Genomic DNA, 14,007 nt, shown 5'->3' with positions numbered 1-14,007 from the left:
TTAATTTTAGGTTATGTGAATTTTACATCAGTCATAATAAAAAAGAAACCAGAAGTAAGAAAACCAGACACAAAAGATGTTAGAAAAAGGGATCTATTTACAAACCAAAAAGTCTCCAAATTCCCGTTGGAAGGAGGTAGCAAGTAGGAGCAGGTCACTCGTAGAAACCCCAAGTGCCAGCCCATGGGGTGAGCCCTTGCCCCTATGGCCCATCCTTGTCACAACCCAAGAAGCAATCCCTCCAATGTCCACAGCCCTCAGTCTTCTTGCCAGTCATCCTGTGCCCAGGCAGGCATTGGCGAAAAGTACTCAAAGCCTGGCCCTTTATAGCGTAGGGCGTGTAGGAACATCACAAGGTCTTGGGGCAAGGGATCCTGTCGTACCAGCCGGCACTCTGCACAGAGTGGGTCTGTCTCTTGATTCATGACGTCTGTTTCAATTGCCTTCTCTGGTGCCAACGCTATTGTGTCCAAATCCTGAGGCACTGCCTCAACTACTTCCTCCATCTTCTGGGCAGCGGCAGCCAACTCTTCCAGGTTGTCCTTGCCCAACTCTGAGGAGGGGGCTGCAGAGTCTGTGAGTCCTGCGGACAGGTCACCCTCACAGAGATCTAACACATCCAGGCTCTGTTTGGCCTGGTGCTCTGCTACCAGGTCCCGTAGCAATTCCTCATCTGTCTTGGGAATGTGACCACCCCGGCCTCGGGAGGGACCCCAGGCAGTTGAGTTATAGATGGGGTCATTGAGAATGGGATGGCCCAAGAACTGAAGGTGGACTCGAATCTGGTGCGTGCGGCCCGTGAGTGGCCGGCACTGTACCACACTGGAGTGGCCATTGTAGCTTAGTCTCTGGAACACTGTCTCACAGGGCTTGCCCTGGGGATCTACACGGCACACCCCTACTTTGTAAGACACCACTAAGATGGGTTCTTTACAGGTCACTTCCTCGGTAGGGAACTCCCCTTCCACCCGGCACACATACTCCTTCTCCAGCTACATAGGAGGAAAGAGGAAGAAAGTCAGTACAAAGCCTAAATTCATGGAGTCCAAACCCTCTGTGGGGTGATGAGGACCATTGTCAGACAGAAGATTCCAATTCCAGCTCTACCATTTGTCAGTTTTGTGATCTTGGTTTCATTACTTAACCTCTAAATCCTACTAACTCATCTAGAAAATGTGAAATTAGCCGGGCGCGGTGGCTCAAGCCTGTAATCCCAGCACTTTGGGAGGCCGAGGCGGGTGGATCACGAGGTCAAGAGATCGAGACCATCCTGGTCAACGTGGTGAAACCCCGTCTCTACTAAAAATACAAAAAATTAGCTGGGCATGGTGGCACGTGCCTGTAATCCCAGCTACTCAGGAGGCTGAGGCAGGAGAATTGCCTGAACCCAGGAGGCGGAGGTTGCGGTGAGCCGAGATCGCGCCACTGCACTCCAGCCTGGGTAACAAGAGCGAAACTCCGTCTCAAAAAAATAAAAATAAAAAAATAAAAAAAATAAAAAGAAAATGTGAAATTAGAAGAGCATTTACTGGCTGGGTGCAGTGGCCCACGCCTGTAATCCCAGCACTTTGGGAGATCGAGGTGGGTGGATCACCTCAAGTTGGGAGTTCCAGACCAGACTGATCAACATGGAAAAACCCCATCTCTACTAAAAAATACAAAATTAGCCAGGCATAGTGGCTCATGCCTATAATCCCAGCTACTAGGAAAGCTGAGGCAGGAGAATCGCTTGAACCCGGGAGGCGGAAGTTGCGGTGAGCTGAGACTGCACCACTGCACTCCAGCCTGGGCAACAAAAGTGAAACTCTATCTCAAAAAAGAAAAAGAAAAGCATTTACCTCATTGGGCTGTGATAAGCATTTAGTAAGTTAGGCTTTAGTGTGCATGGTACTAAACCTGGTATACAGTATGCACTCAATAAATGTATTACGATTCAGATCCAGAATTACAAGTCTCAAGACAACAATTATTACCATTAAACTCCTGTATCAAGCCTTTTCCAACTACATCTAGAATCTTTCCACCAAGCAGGCTCTCCCAACAATCTTAAAAGCCTTGCTCAGCCTGTCAGCCTTTTATTTTCTTATGTTATTTTATTTTTTTGAGACCAAGTTCTTGCTCTATAGCTCAGGCTGGACATCAGTGACACGATCATGGCTCACTGCAGCCTCAACCTCCCAGGCCTAAGAGATCCTCCTACCCAGTCTCCCAAGTAGCAGAAACCACAGGCATGTGCCACCATGCCAGGCTAAGTTTTGTTTTTTTGTAGAGACAGTGTCTCCCTATGTTGCCCAGGCTGGTCTCAACCTCCTGGGCTCAAGTCACCCTCCTGTCTCAGCCTCCCCAAACGCTGGGATTACAGGTGTGAGCCACCGTGCCTGGCTTTGTCAGCATATTAAAACTTCAAAACAGCAAACTACTAAGAGAGACAGTGTAAGTCATCTCTAAAGATTGTTTGGAAACATTATGAGATATCCTGCATTTGGCACTTTAGGTGTTGACCTGCCTTAAGGTAAGAAGGAAGGTCAAATATAAAGGCCCACTTCAGAACTCCATGATACCCTTTTGAAACAGAGCATTCGAGAGCCCAAGAAAAGGCCTGTAGGAGACAAAAGTCTGACTCACCTGCCGGTCCCGAACCTGCTCGTGAATTCTCTCAGAGACTGCAGCTGTCTTCGCAAACATAAGTACCCCTGAGGTAAGGCGGTCAAGCCGATGCAATGGGTGTAGCTCCTTGAGTTGGTGCTCCTTGCCTAGGATGAATATAACTGTGTTGTGTCGGAAGCGGCCACACGGGTGGACAGGAATGGAGGAAGGCTTGTCTACAACCACCACATCTTCATTCTCAGCTAGCAGGCGAATGGGCTCTGCTGTGACTGGTGGCTCATGCCTGTGCACTGTGTTCCGCAAGAAATCATTGTCCTGTCAAAGACAAAGATAACAGGTTGGCCCAGGGACCAGCAGCCTGTAACCAGTCAACTCCATACCCAGCTTCCCCTGTTCCCTACTGACATGGAAAAATCGTGACAGCACATCCTTAGGCAGAAAGAGCAGTGTGCACAGTGTGACCTCAATTTATAAACAGACAGACAGACAGGCATATAGCTGGCATTGAAGTTACTGGAAGAACATACACAAAAATGTTAACTGTGATATCTGATGGTGAGATTATGAATGTTTTTTGGTTTTGCTGATTGTATTTTCCCTACAATAAAGGTATTTTAAAGGTAAAACTTTTTTTTGAGACAGAGTCTCGCTCTGTCGCCCTGCTGGACTGCAGTAGCGCAAGCTCCGCTCACTGCAACCTCTGCCTCCCGGGTTCAAGCAATGCTCCTGCCTCAGCCTCCCAAGTAGCTGGGACTACAGGCGTGTGCCACCACACTCAGCCAAATTTTGTATTTTTTAGTAGAGACGGGGTTTCACCATGTTGGCCAGGATGGTCTCGATCTCTTGAACTCGTGGTCCACCCACTACGGCCTCTCAAAGTGCTGGGATTACAGGCATGAGCCACCACGCCTGGCAAGGTAAAACTTTTTTAATGGAGGAAAACCTCCATAAATCATCATTTATCACTATCTTGAACAAACAAAACTAAGGTTTAAGTCCAGGGATGTGGGCTCTAGACCAGGATTTGGCACAGGCTCACTACATGCTCGTGGGCAAGTCGTTTATCTTCTCTGGGTCTCCATTTCCTGTGGAATGTGAGGGTTAGACCAGAACTGTGCTTTTAGAATTGGGATAGGAGAGGGAATTCGTCAAAGTAAATCTGTTATATATTGACTCAAACTGCTTGATCAATGGGACAAGTTACTCTAAAACCATCCATGCCCCAAATGCTTTCCTCCACTCACAACATGGTAAACCACTGTTACTCACAGGTAAACAGTATAACTTCTGACAGGGGTGTCTGGTATCTCATACCTGTGATGGAATTTGAACGGAGGCAAAGCACTGGGCTAAACAATTCTAGTCTTTATCCCTGACATCTCCCAACTCTATTAACGTATCAGGCTCTACGTTAAACAGTTTTAGTTATAAGGAGCACGGGCTTTGGTAGTGGCACTGTTTGGCCTTACTCCTTGAGTTTCCTTAGTTTCCTCATAGGTAAAATGGAGTGGCAATACCTACTTCACAAGGTTGTCATTAGAATTAAACGTTAATGGACATAAAATGGTTAACTTTGTGCCCAGCACACAGTAAAGAGACATAAATGATAGCCCCTATTATTACTATTTGCACAGAGATCTACAATGCAGGATAAAGCGATCAGTGCCCTTGCCACAAGACAGTGTTTAAAGGAATTATGACAATTCCAACTTCTGTCCTTTGGTAGCAAGGAAGCTGCCCTGAAGAAGAGGATAAACAGGCTGAGTTCTGAAGCACAGAGACTCTGTCCACTTTCGAGGGTGGAAAACGGGGGCTAAAAGTGTTCCAAATGAAAGCGCGAAAGCTTTAGAGTTGCCATGATTTTAATCCAGTACCTATGATTTACTAAGTCAAAACAAAAACAAACACAAAAAACCACCCCCTTTCCTCGCCAGCTTCTGGCCAGCCCCAACAGGACTCCACCTTGAGCACGATGTTGAGGTCCTGCACCGGCTCCTCGTTGAGATGCAGGCGGCCCGCCCGGATCGCGGCCTCGTAGTAGGCCAGGGGCTGAGCTCGGAACTCGGTGCTGAAGACGTGCAGCAAGCTGTGGCCCACCCAGCGGCCTTTGCAGTAGGTCCGGAAATCAAAGTAATAGGGCTGCACCTTACGCAGGCCGCCCTCGAAGTAATAACTGGTTTCTGCAAAGTGCTCATCGCCGAAGCTCACCCCGGTCCGCCGCTTCTTCGGGGGTGGCACGACACGCTCCCCGGTTGCGCCGCGGCGCTTCTTACGCTTGCCCGGGCCCTGGGCTGCAGTCGAGGCATGCTCCCCGCCAACTGGGGCCGGCTCCACTTCCTGGCCCGCCGGCTTCAGGGGCTCCGGGGGAGGCCCAACCATCGCGTCGCCACCAGCGTCACCATTTTGCTGATGCAGAGCCTTTAGCCCGCCCGTTGTCCCAACCTGGGTAGACAGTGTTTCTGCCATTGGGCCCTTATAGCCACTCCAAGTCCTGGCAAAGCTAGGGCGCTGGAGGTGGTAGTGACACAGTCCCAGAAGCCCGGGCCATCCGCTGCGGCTCAGCCACATAACCACGCTACCCCCACTCCGGGGTCGCGATCTGAGGACGTCACTCGGCCCCAGCAAATCAGAGAGGTCCAGTCCCGAGGCGGGGTCAGCGTTGAGTGAGCGAATAAGTGTTACTCGAGTTGAATTAGGTGAATTGAGTGAGCGGCGTTAAGACTGTAAATGTCTTACCAAAAGTGACCTTATGCAGATGTCTTCCTATTAGGAGATACGACGTTATTTATAAAGGAAACCCTTGGAATTGCTCCGTGTAAAGACCATGGCAGCAGTTGGTAGTGTAGATTCCGATTACGTAGTCCCTTCGGTCTGGAGAAACGCTTGAAAGGAGCTTTATTTAAAACAAAACAAAAACTAACAACCAGAATAAAGATTGCTAAATTCTGCGAATATACTAAAACCCACTGTATTGTATACTTTAAAAGGGTCAATATTATAGTATGTGACATATCTCAACAAGATTGTTATATATGTATTTACAGCACACACACAAGCACCCCAGAAGCAATGTGTTCACATCTGTGTTTCCCCTAACAGCATGAGGATTAGAGATCCCCATTCGCCTCCCATTAGAGGATATATTGCGAGGCTCTTAATTGCAAAATAAACCAATTCTGGCTAACTTCATCAGAGAGGGAATTATGGAAAGAATATTAGTGCCTCATCGAATTCACAAGACAGGTGGAGAATAGTCTCAGAAAAGGGCCAAATCAAGGAAAACCAAGACTTTTGAAAGCCTGGCTTCAGGAATGTCAGGGAAGAAACCCAGTTGGGGTGCTGTAGACACCACACACTATGTTGTTCCAAAGGACCCATTTTCCTGCAGCCCTGCCACCCCTTGGAGGCCCATAAATCTCCTTGTGTCTCTCTGTCCCTCTCCCAAAGTTCAGAGTCCTGCAGGGGAGGACTTCCATCAGGCAAACCTCATTGGTCTGAGCCCTCACTTCCAGGTGCCTGGGGAAGAATTTAACTCCTCCTTTTTTTTGAGACGGAGTCTTGCTCTTGCCCAGGCTGGAGTGCAGTGGCTTGATCTTGGCTCACTGCAACCTCTGCCTCCTGGGTTCAAGCGATTCTTCTGTCTCAGCCTCCCAAGTAGCTGGGACTACAGGCGCTTGCCACCACGCCCAGCTAATTTTTGTATTATTAGTGCTGGGATTACAGGCATGAGCCACAGTACCCGGCCAAGACTCTAACCCCCTTTAGTATCCAGAGTGAGATTCCTCCAAATAAGGAGGCATTTCAATGTTAGTTTGAAAAAACAAAAACAAAAAAACTGGACACAGTCTAATTCTTATCCTATGCATTTGTATTCTGGAGAGGAAAAAGGAACATCTTTTTTAGCTAAATTTCTTCTTCAAGTTGTCAGTCTCACTAAACTAACTGAGGGGCTGCAGCTGATATATTCACAGCTGTAGAACTCCATATGCTGAAAAGCCTGATTCCTGACTCCCTCCAGAAATAAGAGGTAGAATTTTCCATTGATTGTGGGGTATATTAGAACCAAATTACTTCACAGGAGAGACATCATCCCTCAACTCTGTCATCTTATTACAGTGAGATATTTACAGTGAGAGTAGAACCTTATCCAAAAGAAAATTATTTATTCTTAGCTAGCTTCTCTGCTCCATAGCATTGGGGCGGGATAATTAAATGAGTAAAATACTTTGAATAGTGCCTGGCAAAACTGTGAAGACAGAAAACAGCAGAATCTTGTTCCCCCTCCCCTTCTGACCTGCTAAATGAGAATTTGCACTTTAACATGGTCCCCAGGTGATTTTTCTGCATGTTAAAGTTTGAGAAGCACTGGCATAGACCATGTAGAATAGACATTTGTCATATTTTTTTTTAATTACATAAATTAACCCATTTATTATAGGCCAGTGATGTCTCAAAGAGTAGAGGAGCGTCTACTGGTCTTTCAATTCCTTCAGTCTTCTGATGGCGGACTTTACTGTGACAGCGGAAGTGGTATTGTACGTCCAGGCACCGCCAGCCACTGTCTTCATGCAGGAACCACAGTGCCAGATGCCCACAGCTCGTCTCTTCATCTTGGTTTTGCCACAGAAAGAGCAAGTGTACTTGGCATGCTGGCTGATTTCAATTTTCTTCACCATTTTCCGGAGGGAGGCCCCATAGCGGGTCCCGTATTTACCGACGATCCCAACCTTCTTGGTACGTTTGGCCATGTTGCCGGTCCGAGCCCAGAGAGCACATTTGTCATATTCTATAAACAGCATCTTCTGAACACCCTTCTTTTGGGGGGGGAATTTCTCACATTACGTTACTGCCCCCTAGAGGTGGAAGCTAGAGCCTTCCCACACTCTGCTGGAGCTTGGACAGGCATCCGATCTAGGCTCCATCTCTCAGGCAGAGACTTTGGTTCAGAGGCACACAGCCGAGGAAGACGGCCCAGTGTGAAATCTATGTCTAACAAGGCAGCATTGGAGGCATCTAATCTGGGAGGCCAACAGTAAGGGAGGTTCTCATGTCCAGTGCCCACAACAAATGGTGCCAGCTATTTATGTTCAGTGGCCATAGGATGTTCCCTGTGCAGTCTCTCAGTGAGGTTTAGATACTCTTCCTGGCTGTATAGACCTAAAGCCTGACTCTCCACCCACCTTGAGGTTCTGTGAACTACTTAATATAGTTGGAGGAATGTCTGGAGCAGACACAGTGCAAAGCATGATTTAAGGGAAAAACAGTTATACCAGGACAAGAAGCTATGGCCCAGGAGGCAGCATTCAGTATCGTATAGATACCCATTGTATGGCAAGCTTGGGGCAAGAGCCACTTCTCCTGATAAAGGAGTTGTAGGACCTTGCTCTAGTTTTTGTGGACAGCTGCCCTGAAACTCGCAATGCTTCGAGCATCTGAGGGCTTAAAACACTTCTGGAGGCCGGGCGCGGTGGCTCAAGCCTGTAATCCCAGCACTGTGGGAGGCCGAGGCGGGTGGATCACGAGGTCAAGAGATCGAGACCATCCTGGTCAACATGGTGAAACCCCGTCTCTATTAAAAATACAAAAAATTAGCTGGGCATGGTGGCGTGTGCCTGTAATCCCAGCGACTCAGGAGGCTGGGGCAGGAGAATTGCCTGAACCCGGGAGACGGAGGTTGCGGTGAGCCGAGATCGCGCCATTGCACTCCAGCCTGAGTAACAAGAGCGAAACTCCGTCTCAAAAAAAAAAAAAAAAAAAAAAAAAAAAAAAAAAAAAAAAAAAACCACTTCTGGATAATTGCACCTTGGTGACTGTGAACTTTATTAGCTCTTGTTACTGTGCTGCTTGAAAAGCATTTTCCTATATAACTCATTAGAATCTGCCAGCAGGTGGCAGTAACTCTGACAGCTTTGTTACTGCTGTGTGACTTAAAGCATTCTCCTATAAATTTTTTTTAAAGTAGCTTGCCAATAGATAGAGGCACTGCACACTGCACCTTCTTCACTGCACACAGCCCACCTCTATGCCTCGGTGACCTAATGGGAGTGGACCCCTTACTGCACACGGCCCACTTCCTTGCCTTGCTAACCTAATGGGAATGAACCCCCTGCTGCGAAATGTCCACCTCCTAGCCTAAGTGACCTAATGGGAATGGACCCCTTGTTTTATTGCTCACGACCCTAGCACTATCCTTAAAGATAACTTCACTCACTGCCCTGCTCCCTAACCTATACACAATAAATACTGACGCTTCTAGACATTCAGGGCCTCACTTAACTTTGCTTATAGGTGGCGTGGGCCCCCTGAGCCCATCTGAGTTTTCCTTGTACTTCTGTGTCCTGTCTCTTTATTTCTCAGATCCTGTGCCTCAGCACAGCATAAGGGACATCCCACGACGCTATGGGGCCCTCAGCCCTACACATGGTGGCATGCGCTTGTAGTCCCAGCTACTCAAGAGGCTGAGGCAGGAGAATCGCCTGAAGCCAGGAGGCGGAGTTCCAGTGAGCCGAGATTGCACCACTGTACTCCAGCCTGTGTGACAGAGCAAGACTCCATCTCAAAACAAAACAAACAAAACACAATACGGTCACCATTAGCTATGTGCCGTACAACTGCTACATGTGGCTAATGAAATTTAAATTAATTAACATTAAAAAAAAATCTGACACAAGATCTCATTCCCATCATCCAGGATGGAGTGCAGTGGCATGATCTTGGCTCACTGCAGCCTCAACTTCTCAAATCAGGTGATCCTCCCACCTCAGCCTCCCTAGTAGCCGAGATTACAGGCATGAAACACCGTGACCAGCTAAATTTTTTTGTATTTTTAGTACAGACGAGATTTTGCCACATTGCCTAGGGTGGTCTCTAAATGGGATCACATAAGGCCCCCAAAGTGTTAGGATTACAGGCCGGGGGCGGTGGTGCAACTCCACCTCCTGTATTCAAGCGATTCTCCTGCCTCAGTCTCATGAGTAGCAGGGATTACAGGCATGCACCACCACGCCCAGCTAATTTTTGTATTTTTAGTAGAGATGGGGTTTCACCCTGTTGGCCGGGCTGATCTCGAACTCCTGACCTCAGGTGATCTACCCGCTTCGCCCTCCCAGAGTACTGGGATTACAGGCGTGAGTCACTGCGCCCAGCCGTCTATAGCTCTTTACCGTTATTTGTAAACTTTTATGCCTCCATGGCGGACCCCCGTTCTAAACAACTAAGCTGTAAGGATATCCGGGTCGTATACCACATCATATATGTCTTGAATTCAAGCTTGACACGATGCTTAGAACACAGCAGGAGTTTGCTATCTATTGACTAAATGAAGAAAAGCTTCATAACTTGATAAATGAGACATGGGTCTCCTCAGAATAAGGAAAGAAGCCACGGAAGTGCTCTAATTAGGGGAACGAAGGGGTGAAATTTTTGGACGACAAACACAGGCGGAGATAATTGTGAAGAAGGTGAATTGGCTCCGGAGACCACGAAGTCAAAAATCTTGAAATTGGGCTTCCCTATCCAAGCAGGGGCTGGAACCTTGGATCTACAAGGAATCAACTCGGCCTTCGGGAGGGGCAATCCGTTTCCCGGCAACCAGAGCCCCGCCCACCGCTCGCGGCTCCGCGTTTCTTCACCCGCCGAGCTCCTCTCGACCAATCGACGCACAGAATATCGTCGGGTAGGAAGGTAGTTGGAGGACTCCTGGGCTCCGTCACTCGGAGACTCCGCCCCTCTTGATTTCCTCTGAACTGCGGGCGACAGAGCTGAGCCAAGCGTTTGCTGGGCAGCTGTTGCGGTGAGTGAGCTGGGGCTGGGGTGCCTAACGTTTTGGGTCTCCTACTCTGGCCCGGCCCCAAAATACCACATAGAAGCCTTGGGACCTGATTCACCCAATCCAGACAGCCCTAGAGATCTGAGCGACTGAGGCCTGGGGTCTGAACGCCAGAATTTCCTGCGCGGGTCTGGACGCCCTGCGCTGGGGTAAGGGGGCATGCGGGCCTCTGGTGTGAACAAAGTCTTGGTTTTGGGTGGCTTGAGACGACTTTGGGTGGGGGTTCACTGGCACCCTAGACATCAGTTCACCCAGGACCGCCGTGCCATATCTGGCCCTTTTACTTCCGGGCCTTTACGCTGGTTGGGCTCTGTCTCTTGGCCTTATTCAGACCTTGCCTCAGGCAGCCTTCCAGATCTCTAAGTCCCCTCAAAAGCCTCCAGGCTCTTTGCGTAGCTTTTCCTACCTGCCCTTGCTTGGGCTGCTTTCTTTATGTTTTCCAAACAAGCAGGATGGTATTTGATAAAAACATGGATTCTATGCAGATGCAGTTGCTAATAAAAAACAAAACAAAACACATGGATTCTGGAGCAGCAGAGATCTGGTTCCAGTCAACGATTCCCCACAGTAATATGCCCTGGGGCAGTTGCCCTTCTGAGCCTTATTTTTTCATCTGTAACATGGTGAAAATACCTATCTTTCAGTGTTTGTATTAAAATAAGAACATGAGGCATATGGCTGAACGGCATGCACTGAGCACATAGCCCTTGCATTGTGACAGTACTCTGTGACACTTTTTACCCAGCAGGATATTCATGTATGTGAAACTGTGAAAGACCTTTAGTTTGTGTTCTGTTGAAAACAGAATTTAATTGACTGGGGATAGAACTGTTGCATTTTGGAGATTTTTGAAGAAAGTGCAGCCTGGTTGTCCGCACTGGAAATTCCCTATCTATCTATCTGTGTGTGTGTGTGTGTGTGTGTGTGTGTGTGTGTGTTAAAATATATGTAGCATAAAATTGACCATTTTAACTATTTTTGTGTGTATGATTCAGTGTTCACATTGTTGTACAACCATAACCACTATCCATCTCCAGAACTTCATTTTCCCAAACTGAAACCCTGTACCCATTCAACAATAACTCTCCATTCTTTCTACCTCTCAGCTCCCACCATCCTTTCTGTATCTATGAATTTGACTACTTAGGTGCCTTACATAAGTGGAATCACAGTATCTGCCTGTTGTGTGTGGTGTGTAGGAATTCCGTTTTTTTGTAGTTGTTTATTCATTTATGAGACAGAGTCTCATTGTGTCACCCTGGAGTGCATTGGTGTGATCAGTCACTGCAGCCTCTATCTCCTGGGCTCAGGTGATCCTCCCACCTCAGCCTTTGGAGTAGCTGGGACTACAGGCATGCACCACCACACCTAATTTTTGTATTTTTAGTTTATTTTGAGATGAAGTCTCTGTCATCCAGCCTGGAGTACAATTGCATGGTCTCGACTCACTGCAACCTCCCCCTTTTGGGTTCAAGCAATTCTCCTGCCTCAGCCTCCTGAGTAGCTGGGACTACAGGCACGTGCGACCACGCCCAGATAATTTTTGTATTTTTAGTAGAGACGGGGTTTTCACTATGTTTGGCTAGGCTGATCTTGAACTCCTGACCTCGTGATCCGCCCACCTCAACCTCCCAAAGTGCTGGGATTACAGGCATGAGCCACTGTACCCAGCCTAATTTTTGTATTTTTAGTAGAGATGGGATTTTGCAATGTTTCCCAGGGTGGTCTCCAACAACTGGCCTCAAGTGATCTGCCCACCTTGGCTTCCCAAAGTGCTGTGCTGGGATTATGGGCTGAGATTACACCGTGCCCAACCTTATACTGTATTATTTTTTATTTTTTACACTCGCCTCTCCCTGTTTTATGCTGTATTCTTTTTTATTTTTTTTTTTGAGACAGAGTCTTGGTCTGTCGCCAGGCTGGAGTGCAGTGGTGCAATCTCGGCTCACTGCAACTTCCGCCTCCTGGGTTCAAGCCATTCTTCCGCCTCAGCCTCCCGAGAAGCTGGGACCACAGGCGCATGCCACTACACCTGGCTAATTTTTGTATTTTTAGTAGAGACGGGGTTTTACCATGTTGGCCAGGATGGTCTCGATCTCTTGACCTCGTGATCCGCCCACTTTGGCCTCCCAAAGTGCTGTGATTAGAGGCATGAGCCACCGCGCCCAGTCTATGCTGTATTCTTAAAGCCAGTTCTTACTCGCTTGAATTTCTGTTTTATAGCTTAGATTCCAAATGAAAATGTTTGAAAGTGCTGACTCTACAGCCACAAGATCTGGCCACGATCTCTGGGCTGAAATTTGTTCCTGTCTGCCAAATCCTGACCAAGAAGATGGTGCCAACAATGCCTTCTCCGACTCCTTTGTGGATTCTTGCACTGAAGGTGAATGCCAGACGGAGGTGGCTGACTTTGCTGTCCAGACAGCTGTAAAGCCCTGGGCTCCCTTGCAGGATTCAGAAGTGTATTTAGCATCTCTAGGTAAGTTTGATGGCTCTAGGGAAGCATATTGAAGTTCTGTTACATCAAACTTGGTTTCTTCCCCACTTCAGAACCTCCCCACTCTGAATCTCCAAAGTCCATTATACCACTTTGTATACCTTTGTGTATGTACCTATAGCTTAGCTCCCACTTATAACTGAGAACATATGGCATTTGGTTTTCCATTCCTGAGTTACCTAACTTAGAGGATAATGACCTCCAGCTCCATCTTAAGTTGCTTCAAAAGACATTATTTTATTCTTTCTTATGGCTGAGTAGTGTTCCATGGTGCATATATTCCACATTTTCTTTAAACACTCATTGCTTGAAGGGCATTTAGGTTGGTTCTATATTTTGCAATTGTGAATTGTGAAACATGCGTGCAGGTGTCTTTTTGATATAATTACTTCTTTTCCTTTGGGTAAAACACCTTTTCCTTTGGGTAAACATTGCTGGATCAAATGGTAGATCTACTCTTAGTTCTTTGAGAAATCTCCCCATGTTTTCCATAGAGGTTGTACTGATTTACACTCCCATCAGCAGTGTATAAGCATTATCTTTTTACCACATCCATGCCAACATCTATTGTTTTTTGACTTTTTGATAGTGGCCATTCTGGTTAACATGGTATCTTGTGGTTTTGACTTGCATTTCCCTGATGATTAGTGATGCTGAACATTTTTTTATAGGTTTGTTAGCCATTTGTATATCTTATCAAATCCCATTGAGAAATGTCTATTCATGTCATTTGCCCACTTTTTGTTGGGATTATTTGTTTTTTTCTTTCTGATTTGTTTGAGCTCCTTGTAGATTCTGGGTATTAGTCCTTTGTTAGATACATAGTTTGCAAATGCTTTCTCCCATTCTGTGGGTTGTCTGTTTGCTCTGACGATTATTTCTTTTGCTGTGCAGAAGCTTTTTAGTTTAATAGGTCCCATTTATTTATTTTTGTTTTTGTTGCATTTACTTTTGGGATCTTTGTCATTTAAATTCTTTGCCTAGGCCAATGTCTGGAATAGTTTTCTTTTATAATTTTGAAGATTTTAAGTTTTATATCCATCTTGAGTTGATTTTTTTTTTTTTTTTTTTTTTT

At 46.8% G+C, this 14,007-nt stretch overlaps 3 protein-coding genes across 6 annotated transcripts in view; 1 reads left to right on the top strand and 2 right to left on the bottom strand.

The window, feature by feature from the left end:
- Window positions 1-75: 75 nt before the first annotated feature.
- RPUSD2 (RNA pseudouridine synthase domain containing 2) lies at window positions 76-5,208 on the bottom strand. Its single transcript, XM_017530964.2, has 3 exons — window positions 4,570-5,208; window positions 2,626-2,922; window positions 76-992 (listed from the first exon to the last, which is right to left on the bottom strand). The coding sequence occupies exons 1-3, from the start codon at window positions 5,173-5,175 to the stop codon at window positions 258-260; spliced, it is 1,638 nt and encodes a 545-aa protein (XP_017386453.1). The 5' UTR covers window positions 5,176-5,208; the 3' UTR covers window positions 76-257.
- Window positions 5,209-7,017: 1,809 nt separating this feature from the next.
- Window positions 7,018-7,376, bottom strand: LOC108306153 (60S ribosomal protein L37a). Its single transcript, XM_017530963.2, has one exon. The coding sequence runs from the start codon at window positions 7,353-7,355 to the stop codon at window positions 7,077-7,079; it is 279 nt and encodes a 92-aa protein (XP_017386452.1). The 5' UTR covers window positions 7,356-7,376; the 3' UTR covers window positions 7,018-7,076.
- Window positions 7,377-10,293: 2,917 nt separating this feature from the next.
- CCDC32 (coiled-coil domain containing 32) overlaps window positions 10,294-14,007 on the top strand; it is a 12,137-nt gene continuing 8,423 nt past the window's right edge. For 2 of the 4 annotated variants that reach the window (XM_017530962.2, XM_017530960.2), the window contains exons 1-2: window positions 10,294-10,399; window positions 12,659-12,914. In XM_017530962.2, coding sequence (XP_017386451.1) covers window positions 12,671-12,914 — 244 coding nt within the window. In that variant the 5' untranslated portion in view covers window positions 10,294-10,399; window positions 12,659-12,670. Of the gene's footprint in view, window positions 10,585-12,658; window positions 12,915-14,007 lie in introns of all 4 variants that reach the window. The other 2 variants (XM_017530959.2, XM_017530961.2) reach the window with 2 other exon arrangements.

This window comes from Cebus imitator, unplaced genomic scaffold, assembly GCF_001604975.1.
Source record: "Cebus imitator isolate Cc_AM_T3 unplaced genomic scaffold, Cebus_imitator-1.0 Scaffold70, whole genome shotgun sequence".
Lineage (NCBI taxonomy): Eukaryota > Metazoa > Chordata > Mammalia > Primates > Cebidae > Cebus > Cebus imitator.
The sequence above is the reverse complement of the archived record's forward strand: the minus strand, read 5'-3'. Positions and strand labels throughout refer to the sequence as shown.